The sequence below is a fragment of the Pseudonaja textilis genome, chromosome 14 (assembly GCF_049901715.1).
Source record: "Pseudonaja textilis isolate UNSWEBS1 chromosome 14, rPseTex1.2, whole genome shotgun sequence".
NCBI classification, from domain to species: domain Eukaryota; kingdom Metazoa; phylum Chordata; class Lepidosauria; order Squamata; family Elapidae; genus Pseudonaja; species Pseudonaja textilis.
In genome coordinates this window covers 6,325,752-6,344,407 of record NC_142003.1, presented here as the reverse complement: position 1 = coordinate 6,344,407, position 18,656 = coordinate 6,325,752, and the positions used below count along the sequence as shown (strand labels likewise).

The following is an 18,656-nucleotide window of genomic DNA, read 5'->3' as shown; positions in this document are numbered from 1 at the left end:
GGGGGTCGGACTAGATGACCTAAAACGTGTCTTCCAACTCTGATTATCTGTTATCTGTTATATTGACTGTTTCCTTTTATCTTTTCTTTTATGTACCTTGAGAGCATTTGCACCAAGACAAATTCCTTGTGTGTCCAATCACACTTGGCCAATAAAGAATTCTATTCTATTCTATGCTATGCTATGCTATGCTATGCTATGCTATGCTATGCTATGCTATGCTATGCTATCCTATCCTATCCTATCCTATCCTATCTATCTATCTATCTATCTATCTATCTATCTATCTATCCGTCTATCCGTCTATCCGTCTATCCATCCTATTACTCTGTCTCTCAATCTAATCTAATCTATCTCCAGGAGAAGACAAAGCGGTCATCCGTTTATTTCCATCCAGGAATCCTGTTCCCTCGAAAGGACCCTTCCCCCCCTTTTAAACTACAACTCCCAGAATGCAAGAGTCGGGTTGCCTGGAGACGGCGCGGGAGGCTTGTAACGGCCGCCGCTTCGTTACGCCGGAAGGGGCGGGGCCGCGGCCGGCGTTGCCAGGCGCTGGGCAGGGCCTGCCCGGCCTCGGTGGGAAGGAGCGGCGAAGGCGCGCAGTTTGCGCTCGTTGCAAGCGGGGCGGACGAGGGGAAGCTCGGTGGGGCATCCGCGGGGGGCTTCGGCGGGCCTGTGTTGGGAGGCATTGTCGGTGGGGGTGGGTAGGTCAAGTCTGCAGAGAACAAGGGGGAGGGGGGTCATTTAAGCTGCTTATATATATAAAAGGTTAAGGTTGTCCTTAATATTGACATGTATATCGTTTTATGCTTGGGTTAATATCAATAATTTATTAAATTATTAAATTAATTCAGTAATTTAATCATTTGCTTCATGGGAAGCTGTCCTTAATATATTGAGCTGCCCACTTAAATGACATTAAGCAGCGTTGACTTTTTGCAGGCTTTGGTTCCTGTGAAGTCATCCTTAACTATGGAGCATCCTTAACTATTAATGTGAAGTTGTCTTTAATTTTTAAGCTTTGATTCGTGTGAAAAAAAAAATGTCCTTAATGTTCAGTTTGGGGTTCATGTGAAGCTGCCCCTTCGATCATCGTGAACATGTATTTTCAGCTTTGATTTAGGTCCTTCATTTTTATTTAATAAATAAAAATAAAAATAAAAATGAAGGTCTTAAATCAAAACTGAAAATACATTTTCATGCTTTGATTAACGAGAAGTGGTGCTTCAGTTAATTTGAACCTGTCATTTTAAAAGCTTTGATTGATATGCGAAGCTGTCCTTCGTTTTGAGCTGTCCTTAACGTTAAGCTAATCCTAAACGCTGTTTAAATTTTACCTTTTATTTTTTTTACTTAAGCTTCATTTGGCTTTCGTTGAAATGATCTTCCTCACCCCTCAAACAGATGCTTGAAACTGGGAGGGACCCTCTTTATTCAGCATCTGCCATCTTCATCCAAGCTATTCTGGAAAAAACAACAACCCAGCCCTGATTTAAAGATGTAGTAGATGTGGATGTGTGTGTGTGGATATGTCTGTTTGTGTTTATAAGGAAGGGTTTATGCTTGGGATAAATATCTGGCTTGTCAGCCTAGAGACCTTCATAACAACAAGAACCAAAACCTTTAATAAGAAGGATCACTGGGAAGCTTCTTGAGAGGAAGAGGTTGCACCCGATCATGGATCTTTAAAGATCGATGGGAAGAGACTAGATTCAAATTTAGGCATAAAACCAGTGGGTTTGGGACAACTGAGGATAAGACAGATGCTAGGGAATCTCCTAAATTTTGTACTTATTGTATATCAGGGAACGGTGCCATCAACTTGGATGACAGCACATTTATTTTTAAGTTGGCCTTTTTAGTAAGTAATCATATTAGAACCCATTTTAAAATCAGAAACATGTCCGGTCAGATCAGATTTTAATTCCATAGCTGCCTGGAAGAGTTGTGAGTTGTGTGGTTTTGCTTGGTACAAATATAATAATTGCTGTCCTTTGATTTCAGTTGCAGAGGTGTTGTTTTTCGTCTTGATTTCGATAACAATCTTTAGGTCCTGTTGCAGAGTCTCTTTAGTTGGCAGTGCAATTTTCCAGGCCATTAATAACAACAACAGAGAGAGATTAACCAGGGAATTGTAGGTAGAGTGACAGTTATTGTTGCATATATGCTGAGTTGTTATTTGCAAAAGAAGGGGTGGTTTTTTTTCCAACTCTTCTCTCCCTGTGTCATTCTGCAGCTCAACTGCATTAACGATGGAGGAATATGAGAAATTCTGCAAGAAGCACCTGGCTAGGATACAAGGAGAGTTTATGGAGAATGGAATGTCTCCCATTGTTCAGCCTAGATATGTATCCCTTATTCGATTTAATGGGGTCCCTGTGCTTTCTCCTCTGGTAAGTTGGCTGAATCATGTCCATGGTAAAAAGTTAATGACTGAACTTGAATTATGTTGGGCACTTTGCTGTGTGTACGTTGTGAATCTTCTGCTCTGCTTTTTCTTATTTTTAGAGCAAATACTTTTCCCCCTCTTCCATTAAAATGATAAAATAATCATTAAGGATGTCCACTGGAAAAATCTTTAATGATCCTTTTTATCAGAGCTCATATGCTCTCTTTTCTTGCTTTTTGTGAGGGCGGGGCCCAAACTGTTTACTTTTTACTTTGTGTCTTTTCATTCCGAATTTCTCAAAATCAGAATTGCATTGAGAAAATTTGCTTCAGTGCGTGGTGTCTTCACTTGTGCGTGTGGATCTTTTTGCTGAAGCTTTACAATCTTATTCGTTGTAACATTTCCTCCCAATGTACTAGTCCGAAGTTTCTGGGGGCACTGACTGGAAATCAGTAATTTAAAAAATGCCTCCTTTTTTGCGACTCTAAATCAATGAAGTTTAATAAAAGTGCAAGCTCACGACTGTCTCAAAGGTACTTTTCTTTTTTTCCCTTTCCAAAAGGCAACTGGACTTTTTTGATGTTTCTGAAAACATTTTGCTTCTCATCCAAGAAAGTTTCTTCAGTTACTTTGAGAATCTCCACCAATATGAGCCCAGGACTAATAATAGATGGCAATAATAATTTGTCTCCCTTGCTTTGACAGCTGACTCTGGAGAAGAAGAAAGAGCTTCAGCAGGACAGACAGAAGGCTCTGGACCTAGAATGCTGGAGACAGAATTCCAAGCAGAGGCTTTTGCTGACCCGGGTTGAGGAAATAATGGCCAATGTGCAGGTGAGTTTGAAAGACTTATTTTTATGACCGGGGAGCCATTTTATCTGCAACAGATTTGGAAGGGAATAGGTGTTCTTTTGCTCTCCAGGAGCAAAATCTCTGTTTTACATTAAATAGCATCATTAAATTGCATTAAATAATTCTGTTGAGATTGAAGTAAGATTTCAGGATGGCAATTGGGCAAGGCATCCTGACTAAGCTCAGTCCAAGGATAGGCTGATTATCCTGAATCCTGAGCATATCCTAGACTGGAACAAGGTACTTGATTTGGATACGCTGAAGTTCCCTCCTAGTACAGAGTCTACTTAGGTGTCTTTTCAACCCGGCCTACTTCCCAGGGTTGTTTTTGTAGGGATTTTGTTTTATAGTGACAATGTTGGGAGAAACTCCCAGATAAAAAGCGGAATATAAATGCGAGATGGACATTAAGAAGGAATGAATAAAATGACAGCTTCTGTTCAATGGATGTACCGCATCTAATGTTCCTAAGATGTAATTGAAGTTTGACATTTAAGATATATACATTGATATATATGAATATGTGTGTGTGTGTGTTTGTGTATTACACACACACACACATATGTATGTGTATATACATATGTGTGTGTTACTAATAAAGGAGAATATTTGTAGTTCAAGGTTGAAATAAGGGGTCATTGGTGGTCTCTGAGCTTGCAGATGTTTTGTTACCCAACTAGCTAGCATCATCAGTGCTAGTTTGTGTGTGTGTGTGTGTGTGTCTTTTCATGCGTGTATGTTTGGTCTGTGATTCATTCTTTCATATATCTGAATGTGATAAAGAATTTGGAAGCACTTAAACTTCTCTTATTGGAACACACCTTTAGGTAATCCCAATTAACTTCTGCTAAATGCGGAATTTGGGCACTTTTGATCTGGAAAAAAATCTGGTAGTCTTTTTTTTTTTTTAAGGGTTGACATTTCCTCTTTATTATATTTGCCGTAACGAACCAATGTAAATAGGCACAGGAGTCTGCCCTTCCCTTTCATAAATTTCTGTGTGTTTTTCTTTCTAGAGTTGGCCCATTAGAGTGTTGACACCGTTACTATTGAATTAAAGAGATCATGGTGGTAACTGGAAGTGGCGAATGAGATTGTCCTGGTGCTTGATGGGCACAGTGCAAGGGTATTTCAGCCAACAATGCAGCTTTGTTGCTTTAAAGTAGCTCATTTGTTAGCTCGGCTTGTTTAGCTGGAGTGATAACAGGAGCCCAAACACACACTATTCAATTTCTTACTCTGTTTACTAGTGTACGCTTGGCAACCATTACCCAGCCCGGGATTCAGAAGGTGTGGCCAGAGTGCACTGAGAATACAGTAATAACCACTTACATTTCTTCTACACAGTGTGTATTTTTAACCATGCCCATAGACTACAGAGCAGTTGGCTTATTAACTTGATGCTCTTCGTGCTTCAAAAAAAAAAAAAAATTAACAATTGTGACCGATCAAACTGAGAGCCAGTTCGGTGTAGTGGTTAAGGTAGTGGCCTAAAAACCAAGAGATTGCGAGTTCTAGTTCTGCCTTAGGCATGAAATCTCGCTTAGCAACCTTGGGGCAGTCATTCTCTCTCAGCCCAGCCCATCTCACAGGGGTTTGGTGAAGGAAATAGAACAAGGAAAGAGCATTAGGTATGTTCACTGCCTTCAGTTACTTATAAAGTAATAAAGATGGGATAAAAATCTGATGAATAAACATTAAAACTGTAGGGATCAGGGTTGGGTTGCTACATCTGCCAAATGATCAGTTGCTTTCTATTTCAGGAACAGTTAAAATCCTGTTTGTCATCCCTTTGATTTTTTCCCTCTTTGATCTCTCTATCAAAACAGGTTTTGATTTTTCTTTTAGTTCTAAAAGTTATTTGCTGTGCATTACATACATGTATTAGTCCGCCCAGCTCTGTAAAAATTCCGAGCGCTGTACAATAAAATCAATCTTAAAAAGCCATTAAAAACCCACCGGTTTGCTGGAATGGGATGGAACCAGTAAAGGCTTCAGTGGGTAAACCATTTGACCGTTTCAATTACTTGGATCCTATCCAGTGTGCCTTTTACGATTATTTTGGAACAACCTACTGATCTTTTTAACCCACTACTTTAAATATATATGTATTTTTTTTTAAACTGACAGATGAAAAAGATGTCCAGCCAAAGCGATTTAGACCAGTCTGAGAAAGAGAATATCCATTTGGATTTAGAATCAGAAGTGCTGAGCGGCTCTGCAACAGAACCCTGCAGCCTTTTGCTGAATTCTACTGCTTTGGGTGAACATCAAGAACCCCCAAAGGCCCCAGATGTTAAGCCAGTGGAGACCCAGGGTGCAGCAATCAGGAACGCTTTTGAAGGCACGGAACAATTTATCCCTCCTAATCCCACAGAAACTTCCAGTAGTCCTTTAGAAAAGAGAATTGGCTCAGGAGGTCCGTTTTCCAGGCCTCCAAGCCCACCTCCTACCAAAGAGATTGCCAAGAAAGATTCCACTGAGCCCGGCCTCGGTGCTGGGGAAGGTACCGACCCATACGTCATGAGCCTTCAGAACCTCTTAAAAAAATCCAGGGAGTACATTCAGAGAGAACAGACGCGACGGAGTCTGCGAAACAGTTCCAAGAGAAACAGCCCCGGAAGCCACCCGGATAAAGAAAACAGTGCAGTGAAAATGAACGAGCTGGGGAAAGAGAGAGGAAAATTGACAGGCAGGAATATTCCGGTTGCAACCCCGGAAAAAACCGGCCTTGTCAAGCCCGGTGCTCCTCAACCTTCCTTAACCTCTAAAAATCATTCCGGTGGAGTGACCTCACCCAGTTTTTCTAAAGTCGATATCCCAATGAGGTCCGGAACGCCTCCCATTTTGGACTCGGATTCGGATGAAGACTTCAAAAACCTCTCTCTCTTTGGGAAGGACAGCCTGCTCCGGACCTTCACGGGGTCTTACTCAAAACTTCCCAGTCCGGAGCCAAGCCTGAGCCCCAAGATGCACCGGAGACGGCCCAGGCCCTCTTCCGTAGGGCACATCGTCATCACCAACCCCGTGAACGCCTACGAGTTGAGTCCCAAAGCCAAGGGAAGAGCTGCGGACTTGATCGTTCAGGAGGCCTCCGCTCCTGTGCCAAACCTCTCTGCGGATCTCGTCCCTGCGTCTCCCCGCAAAGCTCAGGCGTTTGACAAGAGCTCTTCCAATACCTTCAATGAGCTTGTCGTGGGGAAACGCAACGAAGCATCTCCACTTCCGGCGCGTCAGCAAGAAGGCGGAAACTCCCTGGCCCATCCCACCGTAGGAGAGTTGACGTCAGAAAACGGAGCGGCATCGAGCAGTTGCCTTGCAAATCTCAGCCCCTGGCAGCTGCAGGATGGGAGCGGTGCCCGGTCGACCCAGAACCCAGCCAAGACCGATAGCCCATCGGACAAAGTCAAGGGCAGTGGGGCCACGGAACTCAACAAATCCTACGACGTTCAGCACCCGTCGCCCTTGCTGATGCAGATGCAGTGCAAGCCACCTCTGGATACCCTGGAAGTGACCCTCGGAAACGAGCAGGTATCAGAAAACAGGTTGGAAAAGGTGAAATGTAGACTTGAGCTGGAGGTGGACGCGGTGCAGAAGGAGAACACGCCGAGGGTTGCGCCCGCGGAAGAGAGACGATGGCCACACGACCAGAGGTATCCGGGTAGAGCTGGGCTCGAGGCCGAGAGCGAAACCCCACCACGATGCCTCAGAGGTAAGGAAATGGACCCTGTACAGGTAGTCCTTGACTTAACGAGTCGTTTAGCAACTGTGCAAAGTAACAGGGGCGCTGCAAAAAAAAGTGTCCCATGGTGCGTCCTTGCACCATCGCAAGTATTCCTGTGATCATTCACATGATCAAAATTAGGGCGCATGGCAGCCTTCATAGATAGGTAGACACCACCTGAGATTGTGAAAAATGAGATTAGAGAACCCGGCTGGCTTTCATGGATCAGGCAGGACTAGAATTCACCATCTCCTGGTGATTGGGCCAAAGTCACTCAACTGCCATTCATGACTAAGGCAGGACTAGAATTCACCATCTCCTGGTGATCGGCCCAAAGTCACCTAGCTGGCTTTCATGCCTAAGGTGGGACTAGAACTCACAGTCTCCTGTTTTCCAGTTGGGACCAAACCGGCTCTCTCTGTACGTGTGTAAGACTCCAGGATTTCGCAGAAACTGATTATATCTCATGTGGGTGGTTTTCAGAAGAGGAAGCATTAAGGCAGAAGATGTGGGCCCTTGCAGAGCTGAGGCAGAAGCTGGAAGAACAACATGCCCAGCAGTTGTCGTTGTTGATAGCAGGGCAAGAACAGGAACAAGAGAGGCTCCAGAAGGTGAGAAGACTCAAATTATCTATTCTATCTATCTATCTATCTATCTATCTATCTATCTATCTATCTATCTATCTATCATCTCTTCCTGCCTGCCTATCTATCTATCTATCTATCTATCTATCTATCTATCTATCTATCTATCTATCTATCTATCTATCTATCATCTCTCCTGCCTGCCTGCCTATCTATCTATCTATCTATCATCTATCTATCTATCATCTGCCTGCCTGCCTGCCTGCCTGCCTATCTGTCTGTCTGCCTGCCTGCCTGCCTGCCTGCCTGCCTGCCTATCTATCTATCTATCTATCTATCTATCTATCTATCTATCTATCTATCTATCTATCTATCATCTCTATCTATCTATCTATCTATCTATCTATCTATCTATCTATCTTTCTGCCTGCCTGCCTGCCTGCCTGCCTGCCTTCCTATCTATCTATCTATCTATCTATCTATCTATCTATCTATCTATCTATCTATCTATCTATCTATCTATCTATCTATCTATCTATCTATCATCTATCCCTGCCTGCCTGCCTGCCTGCCTGCCTGCCTGCCTGCCTGCCTGCCTGCCTGCCTGCCTTATCTATCTATCTATCTATCTATCTATCTATCTATCTATCTATCTATCTATCTATCTATCTATCTATCTATCTATCTATCATCTATCTATCTATCATCTATCTATCTATCATCTGCCTGCCTGCCTGCCTATCTGTCTGTCTGCCTGCCTGCCTGCCTGCCTGCTGCCTGCCTGCCTGCCTGCCTGCCTATCTATCTATCTATCTATCTATCTATCTATCTATCTATCTATCTATCTATCTATCTATCTATCTATCTATCTATCTATATCTTTCTTATCTATCCCTGGAAGAAGAGACCCTGCACCTTTCCTGCTTTGCCAGAAACCTGGATGGCAGGGATTCTGGTGGTAAACAAAGGGTTGGGATTGAAAAGACAAGATAAGAATCTCATCATGAGTTTTCCCCAGCCTGGTGCTCTCTGGGATCTAACGCGGGGCAAATTTCCCAGAATTCCCAGCGGAGGAGTATTGGGAAGGGGCCATTCTAACCCATCGAATGCACAAAGTTGGGCCAAAACTGCTTTGGCTGGAGGCCAGTATCTCAGTTGTGAAAAGAACACCTAATAACATATCCAGGCCAGACAATTTTAATTCTAGGGTGGATTGGATTGGCTAGGATTAAAACGAAATTATATCTTAGGGAGACATCCTCAAAATCAAATGACCAGGTCAGAATGAAAAAAAAATCTGGAGCGAGTTCAGCCTTAGAGTTTCCACAAGGACAGGATTTCATTAGCAAAAAAAAAAAAAATGGTGTCCTCCGACGTTTGTTGTATCCTCAGAATGCTGGTCGTAATCACCCACACTTCTGTTTTTCTTGAAATGGCCCAGGAGATCGAAGAGCAGGCGCGGAGATTAAAAGAGGAAAAAAACGCAACCGAAAGTGGGATTCCCCCCCTTAATCTCGGCAGCGGCGTCGCTCTGGAGTGGAGGAAAATCACCGATAGTAATCTGCTGGAATCCGTGCTGAATCGAGTTGAGGCTGCCCACAGCACCACCTTGGAAAATGAGGGTAAAAGCAGAAATGGTGCATGTTGATTTGAATGTGTAAGCCCAGGGTGAATAAACCATTGAAGAACAACGTGTCCTTTGTATTGGATTGTTGTTTCACGTGTTTTCCTGGGTTGACTCTCTGGAGTTAAGTATTAAAAGCCAACTCCATTTCCTTCCTGTATAATTGCTGAAGGACAGAACTGAATCTTAAGGCTATAGGTAGTCCTTTCTTTACAACAAGTTGCTTAACAACCACAGGGTACCCTTTAGTGACTGTGCCACTCCCTTGAGGACGGCTGCGTTCCCTTAACAACTGCTGCCAAAGGGTCATAAAACCAGGCATGGTCATGCAGCGACCTGTTCAACAACGGTCACGACCCGTGGTCGTAATTGTGAGCTCAATTATGATTGTAAGTCGAGGATAACCTGTCTTTCCATGATCCAGACAGCCGGAGTAATGATCATGAAATATTTTAGCGGGTGTGAATGAGGAAGACAGGTAGCTCTTGACTTAGAGTAGTTCACTTAGTGACCGTTGAAAGTTACAACGGCACCAAAAAAGTGACTTACGATCGTTTTTCACTGTTACAACCTTTGCAGTGGTCATGTGATCAAAATTCAAAGTATGGTTCATACTTCATGACTGTTGCAGCGTCCCGTGATCATGTGATTACTTTCTGCAAACTTCTGACAAACAGCCAGATTCACTTAACAACCAAGTTACTAACTTATCAATTGCAGTAATTTACTTAACAGTGGCTAAAAATGCTGTAAAATGGGGCAAACCTCACTCAGCAAATTCTCACTTATAACAAGATAAATTTTGGGCTCAATTCTGACTGTTAATTGAGGACTACCTGTAGCATATAACCAACACAGGTTTTTTTTTTTAGTTTTGATATTTGCTTAATTATGACTTCCACTGTTAAAACTTTTTTAAAACAGGTTTTGTGAACGCTGGATCTCCATTCTACCTCTGGGAGCAGCCAGCAAGCGGAAAATCGGTCGTGGTATCCAGGTCTATTAGCCGGAGTAAAATGAGGTGGTCACAGGTAAGGATTTAAAGACCAACGTTGGCAAATAAATCCTAGAGGAATTAACAATGTTTTATTGGCAGAAGTCGCTATTTAGTCATTGCTCTTTTATCAAGTGTGGAAATCTGGTACACCATTTTTATTTTATTTTTTTAAATGTATTTTTATTGAGTTTCTTTTATTACATCATAAAATATAATTCCAATAGCACTCTTGGCATCCATACAGGTTCTTAATTTAAATACCATAATACATCATATTATGTTTATCTAATATTAAATAATAGTTTCCACTATAATTACTATCCTTATATCTTTATATAGTTTACATATTTACGTTTTACTCTCATAAGGATTATTTCTGGTACGCCTTTTTTAATTTATGCTTTTTATCAGTGCTATTATTAGCATGGGAATTCGGTATCCCATTTCCAGGAAAGGCATGTAAAAAAAAAACCCAAAGCATCCGATGGATAATTGAGACTCCAGAGTGTATTAACTCTGCTTTGTTTAGGTTCGTTAAATGCAAACTGATGCGGGAAATACTCTTGTGATTACCTGATTTTTACCTTTCCCCTTGAAGGTATACAGCCCTGCCATGAAAAGGAGATTCAACAAGATCTCTGCTCTAGCCAAGGGATTTTTAACCAGAAGACTCTTGCAGACAGAGAAGCTAAAGCATCTGAGACAAACGGTCCATGTAAGGAACCATCTGCATAGATGCTCTGGCTGTGAATGTATGTATATGAATATATGTGTGTGTGTGTGTAAAAGAAATAACAGACATCCTGCGATCTCTAGAATTTAAAATTACATTTAATGTACTTACTAAGCTTTCATCAGCCTCTACATACATACATACATACATATATAAATATAAATATAAATACAATAATAAAAAGACCTTCGCTACAGATCGCCCTTGACGTGTGACAGATCATTTAACAAAGGTTTGGAGTTATGACAGCCTCGGAAAAGTGCTTTTATGGCCTCTCTAAAGCACTTCTGGCTGTCCTCCTCACATGACCGTATTTTGGATGCTTGGCGAACTACATTTACCATTGGTTGCAGCATCCCACAGTCATGTGACTTGAGATTTGCAATCTTTTTTATCCAGTTTCTGGCACGTTTTGCCAGTTTCTTACAAAAAAAAACACCCTTTGGGAGAATCTGCTGGAATTTACTATCCCATGCTATGCTTTAAAACTATAATCAATCAAAGCAGTTATAAAATTGGGTCCAGTCCTGTGGGTACCTCACTGCTTAGGCCCAATATTCTAATCCCAACTATGTCAATTCCTCCAGTCGTAAGTCAAGGGCTACCTATACCATCCTCCCTGCCACTGGCCACAGTGACCACAGAAGCTGGAATCGGCGAAAATCAATTTTTCATTTTTTCCAGTTTAGTTTCCAGATTTAGATGACACGAGGAGATCAACGGTGATTGTGTTTGTCCGTGAAACCAAAGTGCTTGAGGCCTACCTAACAACCTCTTCAGTGCCCTCTTCTTCCTAATCAACTTTCCCCCCCAAAAATGAATTATTTGCCAGATATTCTTTTGGGAGGAACCTGCTTTCTTTGAAGTAACCATTGCCTCAGTGGCTTGGCGTTGGGATTCATTGTGAGAAGAACTGTACCACAAACGGTGCATATGTGCGTTCCTTTTGTAGGATACGATGGAGTTCATCAAAAACTTCCAGTCCGAAGCTCTGTCCAAGAGGGGAAACCTCCCCACTCAAGATGCCAATCTCCAAGAAAGAGTGGTTGCTCAGGTAAGGTGTCTACTTTGAGATCCACATGAGATTGGTTCATGGCAGGGGTCTTCAAACTTGACAGGTTCAAGACTTGTGGACTTCAACTCCCAGAACTCATCCTCCAGTCATGTCAGCTTAGGAATTCTGGGAGTTGAAGTCCACAGGTCTTAAACTTGCCACGTTTGGAGTCCCTTGTTCTATTCTATTCTGCATTCTGTTCTATTCTAAAACTCTATTCCTTATTCCAAATTCTATTCCTATTCTATATTCTATTCCAGGGGTCTTCAAACTTGACAGTTTCAAGACTTGTGGACTTTAACTCCCAGAATTCCTCCTCCAGTCATGTCAGCTGACGAATTCTGAGAGTTGAAGTCCACAGGTCTTGAACTTGCCACTTGGTTCATGGGGACAAAGAACGGCCGTTCCATATATTGATTTTCAGTCAAGCTACGGAAGCCATTTTTGAGCACCTCATGGGAAATCTAATTCTGCCTGAGGCCCAAAGCTACCTGGGTGATTTTTGGCTACTTCTGCTCTCTCAGCCTTAAGGAAGAAGGCTAGGATGAAACGCTTCCCAAAAACGTAGCGAAGAAAACCACAGTGGTTTTTCCAGGTAGCTATCTGAGTGGAGGAATGATTCCCCCTCCCAGGTACCTACAGGTAGTCCTCAACTTACAACCACAATTCAGCCCCAAGGCCTGTCACTAAGTGAGGCACTTGCTAAGTGAGCTTTGCCCCGTTTTACGATCTTTCTTGCCATCGTCGTTAAATGAATCACTTCAGCCGTTACGTTGGGTCACACAGTTGTGAAGTGATTCTGGCTTCCCCGATGTCTTTGCTTGTCAGAAGGCCGCAAAAGGGGATCAGATGACCCCAGGACACTAGTGGAACTAGTGGCTCAGCATTTAAATTTTGATCACATGACCATGGAGATGCTGCAAGGGTTGCGTGAAAAAGTCACACGGTTTTATTTTTCCCCCCAGTGCCGTTGTGACTTCAAAGGGTCACTAAACAAACTGTTGTATGTCGAGGGCTACTTGTACTCTTGCACACAAAGGAAAGATTCCATAAACGTCTTCAAAGATAGTAACTAAGTGACTGAAGTTTCTGCCATGCAAAATTCTAACTGGAAAGCATGATTGATGACTCTTGGCTATGGATGTGTCCCATTGGAGAATATGAATTACGATACACTCAGGGGTTGGGAGGAAAACCAGGGTCAAGGGGGACAGTGAATGATGTATCTCAGAGTCAGCTATACCCAGGCAGTGCTGGATCTTTTAACCCCCAATAAATCCTTTTTAAGTGTTGGAAGTTTGGCTGGAGACTCTTGATTTAAATGGGGTTAAATGCCGGAATCCTCACAGCATGTTTGTTTGGGTTTTTTTAGCTGCAGGCAGCCCTATATGATATTCATGACATTTTCTTCAAAATGGAGGCGTCGGAAAGGATGAGCATCTTACGTCAAGATCGAGAAATCCGCAAAGAGAAAATGCTTCGGCAGCTGGTGCGTTGCAGCTGCCTGTCACTTACCATGCTGGTTATATGCAGTCACGTCTGTCTTTTGTTGTCTTTGTGACTTTGAAAAGCCTTAACACTGGTTTTAAATACAGTTTGTCACCAAGAATGCAGGTTTGCAACTTGTTCTAACTGTAGTTTAGGTGAGGTTATTTTTGTTAAACATAATATCCTACAAATTGCCTTGTAATAAAACTAACATCTCTTAATTGTTGAGCGTATAGGATAAAGCCAAGTCCCCAAGAGACAAAGTGGCCCTTTCTACAGCTACGCAGAAGTCGCTGGATAGGAAGAAGTATATAAAGTACGTGGCAGAAATGGTAACAAGCAGCACACAAGAGATACTGTAGATACATTGGTAAAGTGCTTTATATTTTGAGGTTGGGCAGTTGGTGTCAAAAAGTGGGGATCTTTGTTTTAAATCAGGAGTGCTCTGATTTGAACCTCAGGAATTTTAAATTTCTGTGGACTTCCAGCTCCCAGAATTCCCCACCAAGCCATGTTCGAAAATGTTCAAGAATCTTGTCTTGTATGTACTTCCTGCTTGCACACGGTTTGGCAACTCCGCTTTTTTTTTTACAGCTTTCTACATTACAAGGGGATAGAAATAAAGCAGCTAGAACCATATGCTTGCTTCCAGTGTCTTACGAACAAGAAGACAGTCTTGTCTTCTCCCAAACCCTGTTTTCACATGTTTTCTTTTTCCCCAATAGGGCTACTGAAATGGGAATCCCAAATAAAAAAAACCCTGGGAAGCAAAAGATCTTCGAAAACAGGTTTGTAACATGTTAAATAGTGTTGTAGTAATACCAACCCTCGTCATCCAAATCCAGTCTAAACAGCTGCCTGTGTAACCAACCATAATAATAATTGCTTGGAGCTGCACATAGGTTACGCCAATACCTTACGACATCCTAGCTTCTTGGAAAGAACTGCCCTCTGTAGCTTCAAAATATTGTGAACAGATAATAAAACTTGTATGCCCCCAGTTTTCAATAACCCCTTTGTCTTGTTTTTTTCGTCTCTTGCTTTTTTCCCCCATTCCATCCTGGATTTTCTAGTCGTTTTCATTGTTCTTTTTCTACTGCCGTTCCATCAGAAAGCAGCTTCTGTTATTACAAAATCAAAATGTGATTTCTTCTGCAGAGTCCTTCAGCCCAACCAAGGTCAAAACGCTCCTATCCAAAGGCTGCTGTCCAGACAAGGGTAAGGCCGAACCTCTTGTACAGGGGAGTTTGGGGAAGTAACCTTTGACCTTGGATGCAGGTGACTTATTACCTCCTTTTATGTTCAATCAGAACCTCTAAGGCCTCAGTGAAAGGGGCCGAGCAAAATAGAAAGAAACCCTCAGACCACAGAGTGCCTAGCAAGGGCTTTTCAGGTGTGTACACAAAATTGGGCGCTGGGATCTCTCGCGTAAGAAGGATGGCTTCTGTAGAAGAAGCTTAAAGCAGCAGATATTTTCTTTCCTCTCGGTGCAAACCGGCTCTGCTCTAACTGCGCTATACTAACCCTCACTGGAATGAACACAGCACAGGTTGCAAAAGTTGTAACCAATGAATTGCATGAAGAGACGACTCAGTTTCACTCCACCATTACTAATCTGAGCAACGCTTCTGAAACTGAGCCAATGGCCTATTATTATTTTATTTTTAGTTGCGGTTTCATTTTGTGGATAACACCCGTTGCCTGAATGTTGTGGGGGTTTTTTGTGTGTGTTTTAACTAAAACTTCCTGGCTGGAACACTTAAACCTGTTTCTCACATGATTGTGCATGTTCGTGCCACATACACACATCATATGTATGTAATATGATGAGGGGAAATGGGCAGCCTTAGAAGATCCCGGGTACTAATCGTGCTGTGCATGTGGACTTTTTGATGAGATACGAAGGGTTTCAGAAAGCTAACATTAATTTAGACAAAATGCAAACGTTTTACGGGTAACCCTCGACTTATAACCATTTGTTTAGTGGCCATTCGAAGTTACAAAGGCCTTGAAAAAAGGGACTTGTGACCGTTTTTCACACCCCAGGGTTGCATGATCAAAGTCAATGGGGGAAGCCAGACTCACTTAACAATTGCGTGATGAACTTAACAACTCTAGGGATTCGCTTAAGAACTGCGGCAAGAAAGTTTGTAGAATGGGTCAAAACTCAATGAACAGCGGCTGCTTAAAAATTTTGGGCTCGATTTGTAATTCGAGGACTACCTGTATCTATTTCGTAAAATAGCTTTGTTTGCTTATTCTTCTTAGCCTGGTATTGGAAAAAAAAAAAAAAGATATATGAGTTGGCCTCCTTAGACGATCCCTTCAACCTGCCCGTAAATCCCCAGAAGAACTTGTACAACTGGGAAATTCTTTTAGACCATCACGTTTACTACCATCTCTACGTGCATTTCCCCAAGGAAGCAAATTTCATAATTAGAACCAAACTTTCTTCTTGAAAAGGTCCCCTCCCCATTGGATACTCTACGTGTGATCTCCAGGAGTAAAATCACCTTTGAAAACATTCTATGAAACATCATAGAGGTTGAGGCACTTATAGAGAGAGCCAGCCGGTTCTGGGCTCCAAAATTACAAACTGGACAGTTCAGCATCTGTAGAATGGAGGAAGTTCCAGGGATATCTTGTCTGTCTGCCCAGCCAAGTCTGTCTCTTCCTGTTCCTTCTGCATGATGAGGATTCCAGGTAATTTCTGTGAATCCTGGCATTACTCACAGTAGCTCTGAAGATGCTCATCATGTCTGACTTTGCCCATTGTGTTAAGCCCAAATGATGGTTGGTTTGGGCAGAGAGTGAACTCGCCCAAAATGGGTTGAAAAGCATGTGTGTGTGTGTCTGTTGTGTGTGTTGGATGAACTTGTCTAATTCTGGTTTATTTAATAAGCTATGACTTACTACAGTCTATAAATGAAATCAATATGAATCCAAGCTGTTTAAAAACCAACCAACCTGGCAGTGATTTTTCCCATCTACCTTTTCTACAGCTTTCTTGTATCTCCAAATTGCTTATCTAGAATGGTCACAATGGGTTTTTTTTTTCTCCCAACGTGAAGTGTTCCGACAAAATAAAATCTGTCAGGTATATATATCTGCTGTATAAATCCGTGGGCTACAGAGAGAATTCTAACATAGGCCTGCTAAGTTTCTTAGAAGTTTAAGACTTTAACCCCTCCCCCGCCCCAAACCTCCTTAAGCTGCTTCTCATCACTATCATGGACAACCCTAATTTATTTGCTTCTATACACAGTTCTACATTTTGTGGCCTTCCTCTTCTAAGCTGCCCTTCAGCACAACAGTTCCATTTGCACCTGCTTTAAAACTGCTTGCTTGGGACAAATGTTTGGCATTTTAAGCTAGTCACCTTTTAACAAACAAGACTTGGGTTATTTCTGATTTTTGCTTTCAGGAGTATCTGCCGGAAGAATCCCAAGAAAGAAGCCAAATGTTGCGACAACCTAAGAAGACAGCACTCCCTTGGCTAGAAAGTGGCTTAGCATTGTCCTTCAACGTTCTCCATACCTTCCTTCAAAGAATGTGAGGCGTGGTCCTGTTGAAAGAGTCTCTGGAACGGAGATGTGAAGGCGAAGGAAATATGAATGTGAATATGAAGACGAGCCTTCTGTTTGAGTTCTGGGTTTTTGCGCTTTGCTTACTCCCTCAAGTAGATATTTTTCAGGGGGATTCTTCCAGCAATCCTTTTAGCCTGGGCTGCATTTTTTTCAATTGTGCAATAAATAACCCGGAAGTGTGATGGCTTTAGATGTCCCCACATTCTTGTTTCTCTCTGACATGCTTTGGGATAGTTCAAAAGCACTTCTGAAAAGGAAATTTTTTGTTTCAGCTTTCTGGATCGTTTTCAAAGATGGCTGCACTTTTGTGTTACACAAAATTTCTCTTGGCCACTTCAGTCCTCTATAATCAGGAGGGTCATGATGGTGAACATACGTTTCTTTAGGCTTTCAGCACATAATCAGAGGGTATAAATATTGTATTCACCCACTTCCTTTTTTCTGGCTATAGTCTTGTTTCTGAGCATGCTGTGAGATCTAGTTTATAAAATGCTATCAGACTTGATTTTTGTAGTAAGCAAACTAGAAATCTCTTTAACAAATGCTAACAACTATTAGGTGGGCAGGGAAGGTTATTTTGTTAAACATTTGCCTCCTTTCTCTTTTTAAATCCAAATATTTGGTGGCATTCTCTATAAACAACATTAGAATAATAAATAACCAGTGCTAATAGTAAATTGGAACATTGTGCAACTTATATTAGTCGAAGGTTACTTACTTAACTTTGGGCTAATGGTAAATTGGAATAACGTTGTCCATCTTTGCTCTTTCAACGTATAACATGAGATCAATCTTAATTTCACAGAAAAGCTAGATGAACAAAACCATTTCAAAATACAAATTGTATTTATGTAAATATTGTTTTGGAGGTGGGGGAAAGGCGGAGTGGATTTTAGTGTGGTTTTGAAAGATTGAAACAAGACCATGTTGGGAAATAAATTGGTGTGCTGCTTTTAGCTTAGTAGTGCTTTATCCCAGTATCATATTTAGTCACAGTTAATGTCTAATGTTAATTTGCTTGTTCAGTTGATATTAATATTTTGCCAATGGTAGAGGTTTCAGATGTGGCGTCACTTAAATCATTCCCACAAATTGAAAAATTAAGGTTCAGCTAAAAAAAAAGGGGGTTAACTTATACATGGATACAGTTATTTATACTTATAAACATGTGTATCTTCTAATGCTTTTATTACATCATGCAGTGTTTTAAAATCACATTTGGAACTGTGGCTGCCTTGATGCCAGTGTAAAAAAAAAAAGTCAAAGATTATTGATAGAATGATAAACCAATCTTGCTGGGTTATCTTGGTTTATTGTAGACAAAAATCCCACACAAATGGATAAACAATAATATAAAATTTTAAGCAACACCCATCCCCAGTCCCTGGATTTCTCAGTCTGACTAAACCAGGATGTATAAGCAAACCCCAGCTTGGTTAAGAGCATTTGGTCAAATACGCTTCTGATTTGAACTTTGCACAAATGCTTTGTATTTCTGGCTTTTTAAAAATCTGCTTCTTTGCTTGTTTTTATCTGCTTATCTGAAGGGAGGTCTGAAATAGGAGTCAACTACAGAGATTGGCTCTGCTTTAATGGTAAAAATGGACACGCCACAAATTGTGAT

At 41.7% G+C, this 18,656-nt stretch overlaps 1 protein-coding gene across 2 annotated transcripts; it reads left to right on the top strand.

Moving 5' to 3' along the window:
* Positions 1-543: 543 nt before the first annotated feature.
* Positions 544-17,221, top strand: CCP110 (centriolar coiled-coil protein 110). 2 transcript variants are annotated; one of them, XM_026704262.2, is made up of 15 exons: positions 544-643; positions 2,237-2,393; positions 3,095-3,223; positions 5,372-6,953; positions 7,449-7,576; positions 8,991-9,171; positions 10,098-10,204; positions 10,769-10,885; positions 11,856-11,957; positions 13,330-13,446; positions 13,682-13,761; positions 14,171-14,233; positions 14,604-14,663; positions 14,756-14,838; positions 16,870-17,221. In XM_026704262.2, the coding sequence occupies exons 2-15, from the start codon at positions 2,253-2,255 to the stop codon at positions 16,920-16,922; spliced, it is 2,943 nt and encodes a 980-aa protein (XP_026560047.1). In that variant the 5' UTR covers positions 544-643; positions 2,237-2,252; the 3' UTR covers positions 16,923-17,221. The 2 variants fall into 2 exon arrangements, with proteins under 2 accessions (XP_026560047.1, XP_087798206.1); XM_087942080.1 differs by lacking the exon at positions 14,756-14,838 and having other exon boundaries at positions 554-643; positions 16,870-17,218.
* Positions 17,222-18,656: the final 1,435 nt, after the last annotated feature.